Source organism: Schistocerca americana, chromosome 10 (assembly GCF_021461395.2).
Source record: "Schistocerca americana isolate TAMUIC-IGC-003095 chromosome 10, iqSchAmer2.1, whole genome shotgun sequence".
Lineage (NCBI taxonomy): Eukaryota > Metazoa > Arthropoda > Insecta > Orthoptera > Acrididae > Schistocerca > Schistocerca americana.
This window is the reverse complement of record NC_060128.1, coordinates 158,970,244-158,992,774: the sequence shown is the minus strand read 5'-3', so window position 1 is coordinate 158,992,774 and position 22,531 is coordinate 158,970,244. Positions and strand designations below refer to the sequence as shown.

The window sequence follows — 22,531 nt, the reverse complement described above, 5'->3', positions numbered from 1 at the left end:
TGTAACAATGAAAAATGAGAAAAATTAGAAGAATGAGAGCGGTGTGGGTGTATCCTATTTCTTGTGGCAGCACCTAGCAAGACTGGTAAATGTGAAAGAGGTGTGTGGTCACATCAACCACCACATCAACTTGATAGCGATGCACAAAATTTATTCCATTTTCTAAATGTATACAAAGTATAATTTTTAGCTAAAACTTTACAATATAAAAATATTTTTTTTTTAAAACAAATAGTACCCCAAAGTCATCAACAACTGTAACTCAAAACAGCACCTACTAATATACATGTATAATTCCACATTCCAAGTACCAAGCTAATTCACAACTATTTTCTTGTATTCTGGAAAGCTGTCAATGGCCTTCTGTAAATATTCACATGTCAGCTTCATTTTGAGTTCGTTGTTGTGCACATAATCAAAGGCAGCCTGTAACAACGTGAAGACAAAATTTAAAGAGAAATTCTACAAGCCACAAATACAATTTGAATGTGAATAGCAATAATATAAAAAACTTTCCATACATGACTAGCCACTGTAGTTCACTTAGCAGTTGCCTCTTGTATGTTAAGATACCATTAGTTTTTAACATTACATCAGGCACACTATCACAATCTTTGTGTGTTTAACCACACTAAACTTTTGCTACTTTGGCCTCTCAGTAATCCGGCCTTTAGTCGCTTTCAAGCAGAAACGACAGGCTCAACAATGAATTCTAGTGTGCAATGATGTTGTCAGTTAATTACAATGTCAAACAATGTTTGAAAATGTGGCTTTCTTTACAGTTCAGTACCACAGCAATAAAAGGAAACACCTCAAGCAGAAGCTCGAAATTTTAGAACTGAGGTTCTTTGAAGAGAAGCACTGCTGCGGAGTACAATTTTAATGAGTAACTATTTATGACATCAAAAAGAAACATATTATTTGACAATAAGAAACACAAATGGAGAGTAGGTTGAGACAACACAGGGTTATGCGAAAGAGTGAGAATGAAGAACTGGACGCAGTTGTTTACAGGTGGTTCACACAAAAACACAGTAAAGGAATTCCTGTCAGTGGCCCAATAATACAGGAAAAAGCAGTTGCATTTCACAAACAACTTGGATGTGGCAGTAAGGCTGGATATTAAACTAACTGGGAAGAGGGTGGGGGGCATGGAATGGGCAGCTGACAGTCACCAGTGAAGTTAATCAGCTAATGACAAAGATACAGAAGAGTTTGTAAAGACAATTTGGAAGACAAAGAAGATTTAATTGCTGATGCCTTGCACAATGCTGATGAAATAAGTCTCATTTACAAGACGCTTCCTTCAAAGACATCACTCCCAAGAAAGAGAAGGATGGTTTTGGGCACAAACAACAGAAACAATGTGTAACATTAGTGGTACATATTAACACAAATGGGAGTAATAAACTACCACGGTGATAGGGAAATCCCAACATCAATGTTGTTTTCAATATGGCAACAGAAATACACTTCCAGTTCAACATTGTGCTCAGAAGCAAGTGTGGACAGACAGAAAAATATTCTCTCAGTGGTTCCAAAAAAATTTGTACCAGCTCTGAGAAAGAGCTGAAGAACAAAAAGCTTCTGAATGAGGAAAACTGAGAGACAGACGAAACTTCAACAGATGAGGAAATAATTAAAAGCAGGCAGGAAAGTAATGATGAAAGTGATGAAGAAGAGGACACAGGAGGAGAGAACATGAATATTACTCACCCTGGTGCTCCTGAAGCTGCAGACACCTCCCTGGAGTACATTACACAACAACAAGATACCTGCAGTACTGACGTAATGCTTCTAAGACGGTCGCATGATAAACCGTGCCGCCACTGCATATAGCAACTAAAAGTTCAGGACAAGTTTCATAGTAAGTGCCACTACTGTATATGTACATACTTGAGGGCTCAGCTCTTGGCTGGCCGGATTGAATGGGTATAGTTCCCAGACACTCTCAATAAGAATTCAAATGGCTCTCAGCACTATGGGACTTAACTGCTGAGGTCATCAGTCCCCTAGAACTTAGAACTACTTAAACCTAACTAACCTATGAACATCACACACATCCAAGCCCGAGGCAGGATTTGAACCTGCAACAGTAGCGGTCGCGCGGTTCCAGACTGTAGTGCCTAGAACCGCTCGGCCACTCCGGCCGGCCACTCTCAATAATTCGGCACCTCTATTGTGAGAAATGGCCAGTTTAGCAGGAGTATAGTGTATTGATTCTCTTCAGGAAGTGAAATGTATAGCAGCATCAAGAGACCCACCTGACAGTATGAGAGAAAGATAGGTTGAGGTAGTTCAAAATGGAAGGGCAAGTCACAAACATTACATGATGAGGACCCACCTGAGATAAGGGTGACAGTAAACAAAGAGGAAGGGGGCAGTTAGTACTGGCCAGCAGTTCTGTCTCTTAGTTTATCACTTTTCCTTCGATACAATTAACAATAGTTAATTATAAATTTTTATTTTTTTGTTGCAATAACTTTCTAAAATACATGTACATTTATTCATGAAGGACAATTTTTCCGTATCTTTTATAAATAATAATGTCATGCAGAGTGATCTTAACACAATACAAACCAACTTGAGTAACAAATGTTGCAAGTTTATCTCCCATAGAGAATAACTGTATTCTAGTTAGAGGAGCGCTTATCTCAATTATACAGCTTTGAAAAATGAATACGATATGCCAGACTCAGCCTCAAATCCAGGCTTGTCTGAGAGGACGACTCATTTTGCGTACAAGCCTTAGTGTATGGTTAAGCCATTGACTGTGATATCCTTGCACCTAGGAATGTTAGTCTGACACAGTATGCAGGAGAGCATGTGTGAGCTGAGAAAAGTGGATAGAGTAACTGGCAGACAGAAGCTCTGATGGTGAGTTGTGAACTACCCTGAGTATCTCAGCCGGTTAAAGGCAAGGCATAAGTTTACTTATACCCCAACAAAACAACTGAGAACTGCAGGGATTAAAGTCTGTATGAGTCCTCTGTTCTTAGGATCCTCAGTGAAACAAGTTCAAAGAATTTTAGTGGTAACCCTTCATGCAAAATCTCCCTTTTGCATTTGCTGTACATCTCTGTAATGCCACCAAATCATCGGCTAAGTTTAACACTAATTTCTCAGCTCTTCTATGAACCTTCACAATGCCTTAAGTCATATTGACTTAATAGGGATCTCTAAGCGGTCACGCAGGGAAGCAATTAAATGTGAATACTATGCCACATTACACCAACCTGCTTACACTTAAAATCAGCTGATAATCAACACTTCCACTGTCTAATTTCGTGAATGCCACTTGCATTATCAACCACACCATGTGTTATAAAGTTATAGAGGCACTCCTATTACCTGATACAACTTTTATAAATACTGTAATACATACAGCTAGATCCTCCACTTTTTTTCACAGTATAGAACTGTGAAGAGCACAACAGAGGGTACTTACCACTGTAACACACATTAGGGTTTCTTTCTGTGCGTATGCTTATGCAGCATGAGAAGAATTATTTGTTAAATTCCACTGTGTACCATGGGATTAATACAATATTTTCTTCAGAGATCCTATGCGAGTAATACACCCAATTCCTCACTTAACACATGGTCTTGAAACTAGGCTTTCACATTATAGCTAGCATCTATCTTCAATCACGTGCTATTTCATGTTTTTCAAGAGATCAGTGATGCTCTCAGCTGGGTCAAACAAAACTGTAACCATTCGTGCTGTCCTTCTCTGTCTACATTCAATATCCCTTGTTAGTCCCACTTAGTATTGGGCCCATACACGAGCAATACTCTATGAGTATTTTGTATGCAATCTCCGTATGCAAACTCTTGCACTTGTTTTAGTCACCCCTGAGGCTAAGTGATCATCCTTTCATTTCCTCATAAATTAGCTCTCTAGATATTTGTAGAAGTTGACTAATTTCAGTTGTGACTTACTGGAATTGTAGCCATAGGATACTATTTTTTTTATTCCATTTTGAGAAGTGGTTACTTATATGTATCTTAACATTTGCAGCAAGTTGCTCTTCTTTCAGACACTGTGCAGCTCTTTCTGATACTATTTCATTATACAGGGTGTCCCAGAAAGAATGCTCAATATTCAGGAATTTGACACACACAGTCATTTGAGCTAAAAAGGTCTAGAAACATGGTCTCTAAAATACATACCTTGAGAGCTATGAGCACTTTGTCAGTAGAAGAGGTATGTTTCACAGTGGTGAAGATGAACAAGTACTCATAGCTCCCACGGCATGCACTTCAAAGTCCATGTTTAGTAGGCATTTTTTCTCGTTTTCATCCATACTATCACCTCTCAAAATGTGGAAAGCAAAGAACTTGCAGTAGAAGAGATATTTGTTCCACAGTATCAAAGGTGTAGAAGTGCTCATAGCTCTTAAGGTATGCATTTTAAAGCTCACGTTTACTAGATTTTTTTGCTTTAAATGATTGTCCCTTTCGTGTCCCTGAATATTGACCATTCTTTCTGGGTTACCCTGCAAATAGCTGCATCATTTGCAAAAGTCTGAAGTAACTCTTAATATTTTTTGCCATGTCAATAACATGCAACATGAACTATACAGGTCCCAACAAACTTCCTTGGCTCACAGCTTAAGTTACTTCTACACCTGTCAATGACCTTTCATCCAAGATAACATGCTATGTCTTTCCTACCAAGAAATCCTCAATCGAATCACAAATTTTGTTTGATATCCCGCAAGTGTACTGTCACTATTAAGCATTGGTGTATTGAGTCAAAGTCTCACCTTGATCCACAACTTTCTGTATATCACATGAGAAAACTGAAGGTTGGGTTTTGTATGACTGATGTTCACTAAATAACTATGCACAGCAAGTTTCAGGAGGAAATGTTGCAAAAAAGGACAAGATAGTATTGACCATTCAGAATGAAAAGACACACTCATTAGCATTTGAATTTAAGATGCCTGCTATGTATGGGCAGAGGGATTCCATTGTCACCATAGTGACATACTGCAACATGACCTGGTGGTGGCAGTCATAATGATAAGTCTAGTGTTCAATTGATGTAGAGGACATTGCACTGACCATTTCATTCACAATGTTTAAGAGTGCACTGAGAGTGCTTCATTTCAGGAAGAACTGTTGCCACTGGATTCATCCGTGGTGGGTAACAACATACTGATGAAAGGAGTTGGATGCTCAGAGCAGCAGATACCTGATCCACAGTGCAGTGAATCATTCATCAATTTACAACACAACTGCCTCACATGTGTACCTCTGTTTACTATATATCAAGGGCCACAGAAATTAGCACGAGTAGGAACACCACCAATGGATACTCTACGAGTGGAAAAAGGTTGCCTGGACTGACTATTTGCAGCATATATTGATAAGTTGAACACCGCAAGGTACAAACATGCCAGAAACCACTATGATGTAGAATCCAACTTGCCAACAGTGTATCATTCATTCAGGTAGTGGAAGTATTTACATATGTGATGGTGACAATCATAATCAGTGCTCTTACTGCAATCAAGATACACATCTCGTGGTATGAGCAGTGTCTGTTCTCACAAGCAAAACTCTTGAGACAATTCCCCAGGAACACACAACCACACATTTCTTCAGAAAGCCTATGTTGACACACATTTGTGATTCATCCGTATTAAAAATCCATTAACTGTTTTGAAAAATGTCCTTGCTACACACTATCTGTTATATGGTTAGCTGACCACTTAAACAAAAAGGCAGGGGCCAAGTCAACCACTCTCAGCTCACTGACTTCCTCTCCCTAATACCTAAGGTAGGAGGCCTGACACTTCACAAAATATGGTAAAAGTCTAGAACAGGGCCAGTGGCGTACTTATGTGTTTTGTGAAGGAATGTTTTTAGCACTTGCAGTGAGGTACTATGGGAACAAAGGAAGACGTGTTGGCTGTTTATGTTACACAGCCAATGTAAGAGCAGCAGGCAGATGATGTGTTTTGATTTAATACATCCAGAAAAAGGGTGAAACATTGCTGTAAACGACGATTATAAATTTAATTTCTCCAAGTTTGACTTGTAGCTATTTAAACTGTAATAGTATCTACAAATCCAAGACAGTGTCACAACCTATGATATATTTGAAAAAGCAGTGAAATATTTCTCTGCTTCGTGTTGTTACACAATCAATCTGTGTGAGCAGATTAATATATCGAACATGCTATTCTATTATGAATGAAGACTGATCCACTGCCTCCTCCCATGATTTAATTGAAAAACATTGATTTACTTTCTCAGTGTGTTTGTACAGATCAATCATGTGGTCATTTTACCACCACATCTGACACATTTTCGTGTCCCTGCAATTAATCCATTAGACATGCACCAATGGATTTTGTCACTGTGCAGGATTAAATCACTTAAATCAGTCTACTTTATAGCATTTGCTGCCATAATCACAAAATATTTCTCTTGAAACTCACAAATACTCCAAAAAACATTAAACAAGACAATAGTTTCAATTACACTGCTAGAAATACATTGTCTCTGTTCTTAGCTCTCATCGGTTACGTCAAAGAACCATCCCACTGGCTACACAGAACACGTGGATTGCCAACCTATGAGCAGTAGATAAGCAGCACAGTGACTGCTGTTAGCTCTGATCTGGACTTTAGCCCAGAATTTTAAAGCATGTATTATACCACTGCTGTTATCAGTTACAATGGTGACAGTTCTTCTGCCAACTACAGGGTTTTCCGTATGTCAGCATATGAAACAGTGAAATATTTATACAGTGGAAATGGGACACCTGATATCTTTGCTATCGTCTTTCAAGGACAAACAATACCAGAACCTAATATCAGATAATTTTCATTTGTCTGTCTACAAATCCTACAGATGACCTGTAGCTTCAGTAAAACAATGCACTACCCCACCATTTCCAAATTGTTTCAGAAAGGTTCATGCAACATTACATGGACGTGAAGATGATTGTGTGGCCCTGCTAGATTACCTGACCTCAGTCATCTGATTCTAGCACTCCACCACAACTCCCGGAAATTTTGGGTTGTGGGAGTTGACTTTCTGATCATAAGTCAGAATGGATCAGAACACTTGACATGATGTGTTTCACTATCATTTGAGCAAAAGGAAGTGTTGCGTGCAAGTAGGTCCATGTCTCTCAAGACTGTATGCTTCACTTTTAGTAGTTGGAACAAGACAGTACACTGATTAGCTGCGTAGTTTCTGTCTAAAACAGTTGCAAATGAAGCCCTTGGTGATATTTAAAAAAAATGATCTGTTCATTTAATATTCTTCCCACTCCTCATAGCTTCATACAGCTGCTCCTCAGAAACCATTGAGACCAGAGTGCATATTTAATATGTCTCCCTTTTAGCAAAGTGTCCATATTAATGATTCTTAATGTATGTTCATTTCCTCCTCAAACATACTACATTAGATGCATTCATATGAAAGTGCAACATCTGCCAGACATTTATTTTTCAGAAGAAATAAAAATAAAAAATTCAGATGCATTGTGTAGTGTTTGTACTAAACAGTAGACAATGTTGTGGCAATAGGCTCTCACACTGCACCCTCCCCCTCCCATTTTCCAGAATTAGTGAAGACATATTTAGTAACAGGAATCTCTTAATGATATGCAATTCCTCTCCTGTCCAAATCCCTCAGTTAACCAGTGAAGCACATCACTTTAATTTGTTCTGAATTGCATGTCTTCTATTTTCTGCTAGGTTACTCACCTCAGCAGAAATTCTGTTCATACTGACATGGATTGGGAACAGTTTTTACCACAGCTATGTTGATCCCATCACAAGGCGTTGAATTATCTTCTGGAGGAAGATAAAGTACAATAAATTTAATATTATCACTAAAAACACCTTATAATGACTATAGGAAAACAAGTGGTTGATGTTTATGACATGTTTACATGTAAAGAGTTCAGAAACAAGTGTAGGAAACAATTTTCAACATGACTACAACACTAGAAGCAGGTAATTACAAGCTTTCCTTTCATGGATTTGGAGGAGTTTTTCATACTTTATAGTGTGCAAATATAAAACTCTATAATCAATTTAAAGAAGGCTATTTCACAGCAAGACCTCAATGCTGCAACATAATATGTACATTTCATCTTTGTGCGTATATGCTATTTATTATTCAGTAGCAGAAGTTTTAAATAATTGCAGCAATGAATAATGTACTTGGCACTATTTCCATGTTAAGAGTTATACATTGCACTGTACAATTTCTGTTTGTTGTTGACTAGTCCCTTGTACACAAAATCAGCAATTAAAACTGGCAGGCCTACAAAATGAGACGACAAAATTCTGATTCCGATACCAGCTTTGGTATACCAGCCTCTACTTTCAGCAAATAATATCAACAGATCATTTTGGTTATCTGACAAAATGATATCTCCCTCAAACCTGTATGAAAATTCATATTTTATTACAATCAAAGGACTCCAGCTACAAGCTGTAACTTCCCTGCAACCAAAAAGAAAAGAAAAAAAAGAAGGTGTAAACAGTCATCAAGCTAAACACGACACTGCAGCGTTGATGGAATAGTCCTATTGATGCATGGTCTTGCTGCCTGACTGTCAGGCAATATGAACACAAACAGAAATGCAATCTGTGATTTTTCATATAAGTTAAGTAGTGGCAGATATGATAGTCATGTTGAGAGGGAGAGGGCGAGAGGGAGGGAGGAGGGAGAGAGAGACAGAGAGAGAGAGAGAGAAAGAGAGAGAAACATATCTTTCACACACATATATCTATGGTCTCACTACCATGATGCAAACTCTTCCTCAAAGTACAAATTCCACATAGCCTACTCCACCAATCTCTCTATACTAATTGTGCTCAAGACAAAGCTAATTTGAAAGCAGAAAAACACACATTGCACCATAACATCTGAATACCAGACCACAACCCTCTCATTACCATGATATTGCAGTGCTTGTGTTATTCTGATTTATGATGCAAAGTTCCTCTGGACATGCATGGGTGTTGGAAGGAACAGGCACTTAGGCAACTACAGCCATTATTAAATACATTACATGTATTTGAAATTGCTAATATGGATAACCATCAGCTGTAGAATGGAATGACGACAATAAAAATTTGTGCTGGACTGGACTTGAACCCGGATTTCCCATGTTTGCCTTCCTATTTTGCTGCCCGTGCATGCCTTACAGCCAGACCCATAGTTGATGACATATGGAAGTTTGCGTCTGGCCATGAGGCATGCACGGATAGCGAAATGGTAAGGCGACCACTTGCGATAAGCAGTAAATCCAGGTTTGAGAACCGATCCAGCACAAACTTTCATTGCTGTCATTCTATATTACAGCTGATGGTTGTCCATATTTGCAACTGTGAATACAGTTAACGTACTCCCATTCTCATCACATCCACTTTTCAGACACTCTTTCCAATTAACACCTCACAATTTTCAGCTTTCATGTTTTCCTCGGGCAAAAGGCATTCTTTACTTCTCTTTAACCACTTTCCATTGAAATCGTATTCTTTTCCTTCTACTGTCACATGCTATACTGAGCAGATTCAACATGGGACATAGGTTATAATTTAATGTCTGTTAGTACCAAATTAAAATGAACATGTGGAAACAAACAGTGGCATCTTAAAGGATCCATCCTGATATTCATCTGAAGAAGCTAAATCCAGATGGTTAAACAGGGATACAAATCCCACTCCATCTGTACACAAATCCAATGTCTTAAGTGCTGTGGCATCTCACTCTGTGCTCTCTCTTTCCACGAACCCTGGCAGAACACATTTAAATTAACTAAGCGTGACCCATCCCAGTACGACATTAGTTCCATTCAAAAAGAATAAAGAAATAGGAAATGGTAGGACACATTACCAACAAATTTCTGGGACAACTGTCAACAGAAAAAGAAGAATTCACCTTAGCTAGTATCCTCCCAACACCCTTTCCTTGGAAGATTGATGGGACTTCAGTATGTAGTAAGTCGACAACACCACAAGCGTCCTCATCGTATTGCAGGACTGCTCTTTCTGCAAAGATACAAAACCCAGGTAAGAAGAAATATTTTACTGATGTGGACTATCTTAAAACATCAATACTGCAGTAATGCAGTTCCTCTCAAATGTAAGCTTTTGTGGTCACTGTCAGTTAACATAAAAGTTTACTGCACGTAGACATGTTCTAGAAATAACTGTCTCTACATGGGTAAAATTGAAAGTTTGTACATGGTTGCAGTGGCCTGCCTCTGCACCTTCTAATGGAGAAATTGGCCCTGCCCCCTGTGCTGGACATGGCACCATGCCAAAGTTTTAAAAACTGTTCATGTGACTGATCCATAATGGTGAAAGTAGTTGGAAACCATAATACATTAATTTCTTGTCATGGCAGGAGTCGGTGTATGTTGATGCCTATAGGCCCATTCAGAATGAGTGACAGATGTCGAACTAAAAGTGGAACTACTGTGAGCTCCGTTGTTCTTCTCTCCCTCTGTCCACCTCCTCCTTCCCCTTCTGCCTGTTCATCTCCTCCTCCTCCTCCTCCTATCTCTGACCATCTCCTCCTCCCACCTTCTCTCTACACATTATTGCCACCATACCAATAAGAAGCTGGTGGTTCTTATCCCACAGTAGTTCTTTCCATTTTGTAACTAATATGTGTACCAAATTTGATTGATATTGTTCCAAGGGTTTGAGGTGAGTTTTTTACCCATGGTTTTTCCTGCATACATACCACAAGAAAAAGTTTTGCGTCACCTCAGTTCCAATAGTTCTGCAGCCTGTACAGAAAATTGGAATAGAGATCAATATAAACATCATTTCCGCCCTTTTTATTGCTCATGAAAATCACAAGTTGCATGTTGTACCACCATACAGAGAGACCTTCAGAGGTGGTACTCCAGATTGCTGTACATACTGGTACCACTAATATACAGTAACACATCCTCTTGCATTGATGCATGCCTATGTTCATTGTGGCATACTGTCCACAAGTTCATCAAGGCACTGTCGGTCCAGATTGTCCCACTCCTCAATGGCAATTCGGTATAGATCCCTCAGAGTGGTTGGTGGGTCACGTCGTGCATAAACAGCCCTTTTCAATCTATCCCAGGCATGTTCAATAGGGTTCATGCCTGGAGAACATGCTGACTACTCTAGTCAAGCAATGTCATTATCCTGAAGGAAGTCATTCACAAGATGTGCATGATGGGGGCATGAACTGTCGTTCATGAAGACAAATGCTTCGCCAATATGCTGCTGATATGGTTGCACTATTGGTCGGAGGATGGCACTCACGTATTGTACAGCCACTACGGTGCCTTCCATGACCACCAGTGGTGTACATCAGCCCCACATAATGCCACCCCAAAACAGCAGTGAATCTCCACCTTGCTGCACTCATTGGACAGTGTGTCTAAGGCGTTCAGCCTGACCGGGTTGCCTCCAAACACGTCTCCGAAGATTGTCTGGCTGAAGGCATATGCAACACTAATCAGTGAAGAGAATCTGACGCCAATCCTGAGTGGTCCCTTTGGCATGTTGTTGGGCCCATCTGTACTGCACTGCATGGTGTCGTGGAGGCAAAGATGAACCTCGCCATGGACGTCGGGAGTGAAGTTGTGCATCATGCACTCTATTGCGCACAGTTTGAGTCGTAACACGACATCCTGTGGCTGTACAAAAAGTATTATTCAACGTGGTGGCGTTGCTGTCAGGGTTCCTCCTTTCGTTCACTCGGAGATGCCTGTACACATCACTTGTTGAGGGCCCTTCCTGGCACACAGTAACAATGCGGATATGATCAAACTGTAGTACTGACCATCTAGCATGAGTGAACTACAGACAACACAAGCCGTGTACCTCCTTCTTGGTGGAACAACTGGAACTGATCGGCTGTCTGACCCCCTCCGTCTAATAGGCACTGCTCATGAATGGTTGTTTACATCTATGGGCGGTTTTAGTGACATCTCTGAACAGTCAAAGGGACTAAGTCTATGATACAATATCCACAGTCAACGTCTATCTTCAGGAGTTCTGGGAACCGGGGTGATGCAAAACTTTTTTTGATGTGTGTATATTTTACATATGTTTAAAATATTTCACATGTATCTGTTCCCATATTTCACCTGTATCTCTACAGAATTTCCTCGTACAGTTTCATTTTCATGTAGCTCAATGTTTATGATGATGTACCTGCTCAACTATTTGTCGTACAATGACATAATTTTGCAAGTACATCTAGTGGTATATGTTCAAATGGCTCTAAGCACTATGGGACTCAACATCTGAGGTCATCAGTTCCCAGTGGTATATGTGTTTACTGTCTAAAATGTATTGTGCATAAAGTAGTAGTAGTAGTAGTAGTAAAGAGGTAACACATTAAAAGTCATGCATCACGCAGCAGTTTTTCATGCATCTCAGTATTTGATGTCACATATCCCGAACTGTGTGTCACACAATGACACAGTTTTGTAAGTACATTCAGCAGCATTTGTGGGTCCTGTATGTAAAATATGTTGCGAATAGAGTTAGTAGCAAAGAAGTAGTAAATTTAAACATCATTCATGATGCAGCAGTTTTCCACACATCCCCTGAATACAGTGCTGGTACCTTCAGTGGTGTATGTGAATACTGTCTACAAAATGTGTTGCAAATACAGTTAGTTGTGAAGAAGTAATAAATTAAAACATCATGCTTCATGTGGCAGTTTTACTGCAAAGACCATGAAAATCTAGTAAGTGATCCGACTTTTTATTCCTTTCATCATTTGATGGAGATTAAAAATGTCATAAAGGTTTGAACTTATGTGTATAGTTCATTGCAAGCCCTAAATGCCCTCATTCTTTAATACTGCATGAAGGCAGTAGGGTATTAGTGCGTCATGGACCATGCTGTTTTTTTCAGCCCTCTCCCACCCCTTTGTTAGGTAAGTGGTTCATATGCCCATGGTGATTCTTCCAGACAGTAAGTGATACGTGTAACAAGTTTGGCTGAAATCGGTCTAGTGGTTTAGGAGGAGGTGAGTAACATACATACATAGGTACATATCTACATCCATTTTTATAATATACATGCACTTTTTAACAGATATCACTTAAATTCTCTATCTGATGTACCAATACAAGTGTAAATACAACAGCCACGACTGCTTTAGAAGAACTGAGAAAGTCAATCAAGTTCTACAACAACAGAACACAAATGTCACATCAACATGGATGACATTTCCACACATTCAATCAAGCTTTCACATTTGGTCTTCTGTGTGGTGCACGAGGAGCAATGTTAAACAGCAACAAGCCTTTATTTCTTAAATGTGTTGCCTTAAACTTTTAAAGTTTAGCAAACAATAAAAATGTCATAATGAGATTAGCAAACCAAATGTATGTAAGTCTTAAAGCAACATAATGCAAAGTTTGGAATAACTGAAGTGTTTGATGCTGCTTCTCATCTCTCAACCAAACAGCCAACTTTCAAACTAACTTAGACCTCAGGCTGTGGATCAGTAAGTCATTATACCCAATATTTGACATTCGCAACTGTTGACTTCACCAATGCACAACTAAACTCACCTTCCAACCTAACATTGAGATCGAGCTCCAGTACAGATCAGTCTGTCAAGTCAACCAAGACAAGTGGTACTGGTTGCCAGCTTTGACTCTTGACATAATTGTGTTGTGTTACATGGTGTCATGACTGAGTGACACTCTCTAGTGTCGAATGCTGATGTTTCGAAGCTTGTTCAAAGTGTCTTTAGTAAGCGATACGGCTGGTGCACACGTTGTTTGTCAGGGTTCTATTCTACATGTTTGTTTTGTATTGGAATTGTCAGATTGGAGCACAGTTAGAAAGTGGTTGAGGTGTCAGTTCTTAGTCCCTACTGGTATGTCTTTGACTCTGGAATTGTTAGTTTGACATATGTTAATGGTTTGAGATTTAAATTTTTGTTTCGCATTTGTTGTAAGTTATGGGTATAATGAGGAAATTCATTAGCACATTGTTGCATGCTGCCTGGCATGCAGAGTTTCTCACAGATGAAGCATCCATGTTCACAACTAATTGATATTGTCCTTCCTAATTACAGAGTAAATGTCTATTATTTCCACCTGCGATCACAAAATTGTTAGGTCCTTAGACTAATGGTTACAGTCAGCAATGACCATCTTCAGATCTGATCTTAAAAGGCTATGCACAACATTTCTAGTCAATGGCTACAGCCTTAGGTCGATCCACACTGCCTTGTTGACGAACACAAGCAAGAAATAGACAAACTGCGGCCAACAGTGTGCTTACCTTATGTGAAAAATGTTACTGATAAACTTGGCAAACACCTTCGCTGGATTGGGGTGCAGGGGTCTTCTATGGTGGTCTCAGGATCCAGGATGTGCTAGGCTCCACTAAGGACAAGGTGGATGCATTACACACTGCAGGCGTGTACAAGGTGGAATGCGAATGTGGAGAGGCGTACATTGGCGAGATTGGCAGGCCAATAGCAACGCGCATTTGGGAACGTGAGTGCTATATTCGTCTAGGGCAACACAACAAATCTGCAGTGGCAGAACACCAGTGGGACTGCAGAAAAGAAATAAATTTCAGCAAAGCCTGTGTGTTAGCCAAGCAGCCGGTTATGACGAAACGCAAAATCAGAGGGGCCATCGAAATACTCAAACACCCTAATAACATGAATAGGGAGGATGGACTCAGGCTTGCCCCATCTTGGCTGCCAGCAATCAGAGTTCAACAGACTGCACTGTCAACACGAGGTATGAGCACTACCAGCGAGTAACTGCAGCCGCGTGGCCAATGTCCAGCATTTGGTAAACAGCAGCCAACTTCTCATTCGACGGTGACCACCAATCATGGCAAATAACACAAGAGCCGATAGACAACTGAGGTTACATTCTCCCTCCACTGCAACACCCTATCAAGATAAAGTTCCCTCTCCTTCTTCCATAAGTGACCAATGAAACGAACTATCTTTTTAAAATTATGACGTAATGGCATGCGTAGTGAACACTAACAACAAAATATAAAGGACACTGCATAGCTAGAACACACCAGTAGACCCAGAAGAAGGCTGCTGCAACTGTGGACAAAATTTGGGTTTTTCTCTAGTAGCAGTAGTTTTATACATTATGACGCAGTACCACATCCAGAAAACTTTTATGTTGATGTCTATTAACAGTTTCAATATGGAGCCCTAGTCTCCCTCAGTCACTGGCTATGGGCCAGTGCCGAGTGAGACTAGGGTCCATATAAAAGAAGTTAAGTCTCTGCATGTTGTACTGTCATTGCATAGTTAGGCCTTTTGGTCTAATGGTAAATTGTGTCTCTGGGACTGAAATGTCCCAGGATCATATCCTGCCCACACCACGGAATTTTTCAGTGTGCCTTTTACTGACCCTCCACCCTCCAATGACGTGAAGATTCACCAGGAATGAATTTCACACACACTGCAAGTCCCCTTGCCCCAGCAGGGGTGTCAGAAAGCTTTTGGTACCATTCCTCACAAGTAGCTTCTAACCAAATTGCATGCCTATGGTGTATTGTCTCAGCTGTGTGACAGGATCTGTGATTTCCTGTCATGAAGGTCACTGTTTATAGCAATTAACAGGAAGTCACCTATGAAACTGCAGTTACGTCTACGGTTCTTCAAGAAGTGTTTAAGGCCCCCTACGGCTGTTACTCCATATAAATGATTTATAAGAATCTGAGCAGCCCTCTCAGACTGTTTGAAGGTGATGCTGTTGATCACCATCTAGCAAAAACACTGCAACATTAAAACAAGTTGCAAATGTATTTAGACAAGATATCTGTCCACATGCTGTAAAAGTTGGCAGTTGGACCTGAAAGATGTAAAAAAACTGTGTAGTCCTCCACACGAGTACTAAAAATCATTTACTTTAGAGTTACATGATAAATCACACAAATTTAAGAGTTGTCGATTCAAATGAATACCCCAGGGTTACAATTAAGAGCATTTTAAATTTGAAACTTCACTCAGAAAGTTATTTGGGGAATGAGAACCAAAGACTGCATTTTATTGCCAGAACACTTAGAAAATGCAACAGTCTGCTATAGAGACTACCTAAGTACACTTGTCCATCATCTTCTGGAGTACTGCTGTGCAGTATGGTGTCCTTCAAGATGAGAATGACAGAGAACATAAAAAATGTTGACAGATGCGCTGCTTGTTTTGTATTATCATGAAATAGCGGAGAGAATGTCATGGATATGATAAGCAAGTCGGGATGGCAATCATTAAAACAGAGGCATTCTTCATTTGGGCGAGATCTTTTCACAAAATTACAAATTATAAACTTTCTCCTCCAAATGCCAAAATATTTTGCTGACTTGCACCTACAAAGGGAAAATGAGCATCATCATAAAATAAGGAAAATAAAAACCAGCACAAAAAATATTTAGGTGTTCATTTGTCCCATGTGCTATTTGAGAGTAAAAAAAAATGAGAAATATTCTGAAAGTGGTTCTATGAACCCTCTGCAAAAAATGTAAGTGTGAACTACAGAGCAATTATGTAGGTGTAAGGTTACTGAGCCAGTTAGGGGCACACAAGTTGCCGGAGTAGCGTCCAATTGAAAGACTTGCACCAAGTTGTCGAACCACAGAATTATTACACACATCGGATTGAATGTATGCGATGGACATTAATGGACATTAAAGATGGGAAGTGTCCACCTTCCTCCTTTATGACAGCTTGGACTCCACTGGGACAATTTCAGTGAGATTTCTGAATGTCTGTTGAAGATTTGCAGCCCATTCTTTTTCAAGAGCCAAAACCAGTGAATGTAGTGATATCGAGCGCTTGGGATAGGGAGCAAAGTCGAAGATTTACCTCATCCCACTGGGTTCAGATTTGGACTCCAGGCAGGCTAATCCATTTCAAGAATGTTGTTGTCCATAACCATTGCCTTACAGATGCTGGTTTATGATGGGATGCATTGTCATGCCTCCCCCCATGAACCATAGACTTTGCCGTTGGTGGGGAGGCTTGTGTGCCTCAGCAATACAGATAGCCGTACTGTAGGTGCAACCACAACGGAGGGGTATCTGTTGAGAGGCCAGACAAACATATGGTTCCTGAAGAGGGGCAGCAGCCTTTTCAGTAGTTGCAGGGGCAACAGTCTGGATGATTGACTGATCTGGCCTTGTAACACTAACCAAAATGGCCTTGCTGTGCTGGTACTGCGAACGGCTGAAAGCAAGGGGAAACTACGACCGTAATTTTTCTCGAGGACATGCAACTTTACTGTATGGATGAATGATGATGGCGTCCTCTTGGGTAAAACATTCTGGAGGTAAAATAGTCCCCCATTCGGATCTCCGGGTGGGGACTACTCAAGAGGACGTCATTATCAGGAGAAAGAAAACTGGCATTCTACGGATCAGAGCGTGGAATGTCAGATCCCTTAATCGGGCAGGTAGATTAGAAAATTTAAAAAGGGAAATGGATAGGTTAAAGTTAGATATAGTGGGAATTAGCAAAGTTCGGTGGCAGGAGGAACAAGACTTTTGGTCAGATGAATACGGGGTTATAAATACAAAATCAAATAGGAGGAATGCAGGAGTAGGTTTAATAATGAATAAAAAAAAAAAATAGGAGTTCGGGTAACCTACTACAAACAACATAGTGAACGCATTATTGTGGCCAAGATAGACACGAAGCCCACGCCTACGACAGTAGTACAAGTCTCTATGCCAACTAGCTCTGCAGATGACGAAGAAATGTATGATGAGATAAGATAAATTATTCAGATGGTGAATGGAGATGAAAATTTAATAGTCATGGGTGACTGGAATTCAATAGTTGGAAAAGGAAGAGAAGGAAACGTAGTAGGTGAATATGGATTGGGGGTAAGAAATGAACGAGGAAGCCGCCTGGTAGAGTTTTGCACAGAGCATAACTTAATCAAAGCTAACACTTGGTTCAAGAATCATAAAAGAAGGTTGTATACATGGAAGAAGCCTGGAGATACTGATAGGTTTCAGATAGATTATATAATGGTAAGACAGAGGTTTAGGAACCAGGTTTTAAATTGTAAGACATTTCCAGGGGCAGATGTGGGCTCTGACCACAATCTATTGGTTATGAAACGTAGATTAAAACTGAAGAAACTGCAAAAAGGTGGGAATTTAAGGAGATGGGACCTGGATAAACTAGCTAAACCAGGGGTTGTACAGAGTTTCAGGGAGAGCATAAGGGAACAACTGACAAGAACAGGCGAAAGAAATACAGTAGAAGAAGAATGGGTAGGGATGAAGTAGTGAAGGCAGCAGAGGATCAAGTAGGTAAAAAGACGAGGGCTAGTAGAAATCCTTGGGTGACAGAAGAAATATTGAATTTAATTGATGAAAGGAGAAAATATAAAAATGCAGTAAATGAAGTAGGCAAAAAGGAATACAAACGTCTCAAAAATGATATCGACAGGAAGTGCAAAATGGCTAAGCAGGGATGGCTAGAGGACAAATGTAAGGATGTAGAGGCTTGTCTCACAACGGGTAAGATAGATACTGCCTACAGGAAAATTAAAGAGACTTTTGGAGAAAAGAGAACCACTTGTATGAATATCAAGGTCTCAGATGGAAACCCAGTTCTAAGCAAAGAAGGGAAAGCAGAAAGGTGGAAGGAGTATATAGAGGGTCTATACAAGGGTGATGTACTTGAGGACAATATTATGGAAATGGAAGAGGATGTAGATGAATATGAAATGGGAGATACGATACTGCATGAAGAGTTTGATAGAGCACTGAAAGTCTTAAGCCGAAACAAGGCCCCAGGAGTAGACAACATTCCATTAGAACTACTGACAACCTTGGGAGAGCCAGTCCTGACAAAACTCTACCATCTGGTGAGCAAAATGTATGAGACAGGCGAAATACCCTCAGACTTCAAGAAGAATATAATAATTCCCATCCCAAAAAAAGCAGGTGTTGACAGATGTGAAAATTACCAAACTATCAGTTTAATAAGTCACAGCTGCAAAATACTAACGCGAATTCTTTACAGACGAATGGAAAAACTGGTAGAAGCCGACCTCGGGGAAGACCAGTTTGGATTCCGTAGAAATGTTGGAACACGTCAGGCAATACTGACCCTACGACTTATTTTAGAAAATAGATTAAGAAAAGACAAACCTACATTTGTAGCATTTGTAGACTTGGAGAAATATTTTGACAATGTTGACTGGAATACTCTCTTTCAAATTCTTTAGGTGGCAGGGGTAAAATACAGGGAGCGAAAGGATATTTACAATTTGTACAGGAAGCAGATGGCAGTTACAAGAGTCGACGGACATGAAAGGGAAGCAATCTCTATATTGAGCAAGCAGTAAAGGAAACAAAAGAAAAATTCGGAGTAGGTATTAAAATCCATGGAGAAGAAATAAAAACTTTAAGATTCGCCGATGACATTGTAATTCTGTCAGAGACAGCAAAGGGCCTGGAAGAGCAGTTGAACAGAATGGACAGTGTCTTGAAAGGAGAATATACTATGTATATCAACAACAGCAAAACGAGGATAATGGAATGTAGTCGAATTAAGTCGGGTGATGCTGAGGGGATTAGATTAGGAAATGAGACACTTAAAGTAGTAAAGGAGTTTTGCTATTTGGGGAGCAAAATAACTGCAGATGGTCGAAGTAGAGAGGATATAAAATGTAGACTGGCAATGGCAAGGAAAGTGTTTCTGAAGAAGAGAAATTTGTTAACATCGAGTATAGATTTAAGTGTCAGGAAGTCGTTTCTGAAAGTATTTGTATGGAGTGTAGCCATGTAAGGAAGTGAAACATGGACGACAAATACTTTGGACAAGAAGAGAATAGATGCTTTCGAAATGTGGTGCTACAGAAGAATGCTGAAGATTAGATGGGTAGATCACACAACTACTGAGGAGGTATTGAATAGGATTGGGGAGAAGAGGAGTTTGTGGCACAACTTGACTAGAAGAAGGGATCGGTTGGTAGGACATGTTTTGAGGCATCAAGGGATCGCCAATGTAGTATTGGAGGGCAGCGTGGAGGGTAAAAATAGTAGAGGGAGACCAAGAGATGAATACACTAAGCAGATTCAGAAGGATGTAGGCTGCAGTAAGTACTGGGAGATGAAGAAGCTTGCACAGGATAGAGTAGCATGGAGAGCTCCATCAAACCAGTCTCAGGACTGAAGACCACAACAAAAACAACAACAACAGCAGCATTGTCATGCTGATACAAGCATTATCTCAAAACTATACCTCTACTGTACATGGTACAAAATGCTGTAAAATGTGTTCATATCCTTCCACATTTATAGTTTTTTTTAAGTGCTATAAGGGGACCATACCCTAAGCATGAGAAACAGCCAGATACTGTAACCCCATCTCCTGTTGACACTACACATGATGGAAGGTACTGTTCGCCAGGCATTTGCCACACCGAAACCCTTCCATCACATTGTCACATGGTGTAGGTCAACCACTGTAGCCCCTTCTTTTTAACACCCTACGCACTGTTGTCGTGCTAGCTGGACTGCTGGTATCACTTTGGAACTCACAAGTGATTCCTTCCATTGATTCACAGAATTTTTTTACAACCACTCACCCCACCCCAAGCAAAGTTTGATTGCCCCTGTCCGTCATTGTATAAGATCTGCCTCATCTTTGTTTATCTGTGGTTGTTCCTTCACATTTCCATTTAACAAACACATAATTGTCTGTTGACTTGGACAGCTTTAGAAACATTGAAGTGTCCCCAATGGATTTTTTACTCAGTTGGCATCCAATGACTAGCCAACATTTGAAGTCACTCAGTTCTACCGACTGCCCTATTCTGCTGTCACTGCTTCTCTACTGAAAACAGAATACTCCCTGCCTCCTTTTATACTGGTTGGCCCACCTCTTGTGACATGTAGTGCTCAATTCTGCCTTGCAGATTTACATCTAACAATGCAGGCCACCTTACGGTTTGTGGCGGAAGGTGCTTCTGGTACCACTATCCGATCCTCCATTCCCTTGTCTATTCGCAAACGGCACAAGGGAATAATAATTGTTGAGAAACCTCTCTGTTGGTTCTAATTTCTCAAATTTTCTGGTTATGCTCATTACACAGGACATATATGGGAGGGAGAAATATGTTACCCAATTCTTCCCAAATCATACTCTCTTACAATTTCAATAGCAAATCTCTGAGTGATGCACAACACTTCTCTTGTAGCATCTACCACTGGAGTTTGTCGTGGATCACTGCAATGCTACCGTGCCAACTAAACCATCCTGTGACCAAGCTCCTCACTGAACTTACCAATCTCTTCTACTAATGTAAACCGATAAGGGTGCAAGACCAGTTGAACAAGTGTTTTGTACATTAGGTATGTCCGAATACTTTTGATCAGAAGTGTACAGTATATTACCCATCTTTCCCTAAAGCTTACACTGATTTTCCTAAGAATTTCAAAAATTTTGCACAGTTTCACATTCTTGAAAGCTTTTTCTATGTCGAGAAATCCTATGATTATGTTTTGATTATTCTGAAGTCTTGTTTCTATTATCAAGTGCGATGTCAGAACTGACTGACTGGTGGTGGTGCCTTTAACTTCCCTATAATTCACACAGGCCTTCATTTCAATGAACCTCAATTTTCTTTTCCAGTCTTCTGTACATTATTCTTATCAGCAACTTGCATTATGATACACTTTACTTTCTGTTCAATAGTTCTCACCTTCATCTACCCTTCCGTTCTCTACCTCTCCTATTAACCCAACATTGAGAGTGTCAGCCCCCCCCCCCCCCCCAGCCTTTGCCCTCCCTCAGACAGTGTGTGGCAGCTGCACAACGCCGGTCCTGAACGCTGGCGCTGGACGCCAACGTTTGTAGAGACGCGCACCACTATTACGCACCTGCGCCACTACAAATGAGTCATTGTCGGGTCCCACACTCATAGCAGCTTTCCACTGCCAGTTGTGTATTTCGTAGCTTCACTTTAGCCGCCTTGCTGTGTGCTGCAAATCTGTCTCGATGATTGCAGTTCCGGCAGTGGCAACACAATACTCTCCGCCTCCTTTAATTCTTGCAGGTCAACCTCTCTTTAAATCTAGTCGTTAATTCCAATTTACACAGGGGTTGATCGGACACTTTTGGTCAGGTATTGCACTAAAGGTATTACATGATAATATATATTTTATTACAAATGTGTGTGAATGTTTGGTCTGAGTCTTGGTTAAATGTGATTTACCCATGGATTTACCGAATCTACAGACTTAGAACGTACCTTTGCCCAAAGTAATAAAGAATTCCTTGACGCTCTTGTCGTGACTAACTTCAAGAGCGTCTGTGGAAAATTGCATTATTGCAGTTGTACTCGCATTTGGTTTAACAGTTCTTGCCAAAATCCTTGCAGAGCGTCGAAGCATCGATATCGCTAAGGCTTGCACTTGTGTAGTAAAATAGACGAACCTTGCCGACAAACGTAGAATGTTTTTATTTACGTTTGCGTCATTGCGTGTCTTCAGTGCCACAGACAATCTACACACATCTCTGATAT

At 40.2% G+C, this 22,531-nt stretch overlaps 1 protein-coding gene across 1 annotated transcript; it reads right to left on the bottom strand.

Moving 5' to 3' along the window:
* Window positions 1–130: 130 nt before the first annotated feature.
* On the bottom strand, window positions 131–22,531 carry LOC124552560 (protein NATD1). Its single transcript, XM_047126882.1, has 3 exons — window positions 22,259–22,531; window positions 9,922–10,031; window positions 131–426 (listed from the first exon to the last, which is right to left on the bottom strand). Exons 1-3 carry the CDS (start codon window positions 22,398–22,400, stop codon window positions 316–318), a joined length of 363 nt encoding a protein of 120 aa, XP_046982838.1. The 5' UTR covers window positions 22,401–22,531; the 3' UTR covers window positions 131–315.

Excerpts from the sequence above, each read along its gene's own strand:
- LOC124552560 (XM_047126882.1), bottom strand. The coding sequence starts at position 22,400 with ATGCTTCGACGCTCTGCAAGGATTTTGGCAAGAACTGTTAAACCAAAT. Across the intron at positions 10,032-22,258 it reads CTTTATTACTTTGGGCAAAG|AAAGAGCAGTCCTGCAATAC; the intron begins GTACGTTCTAAG and ends GTATCTTTGCAG. Across the intron at positions 427-9,921 it reads TTGGGAGGATACTAGCTAAG|GCTGCCTTTGATTATGTGCA; the intron begins GTGAATTCTTCT and ends ACGTTGTTACAG.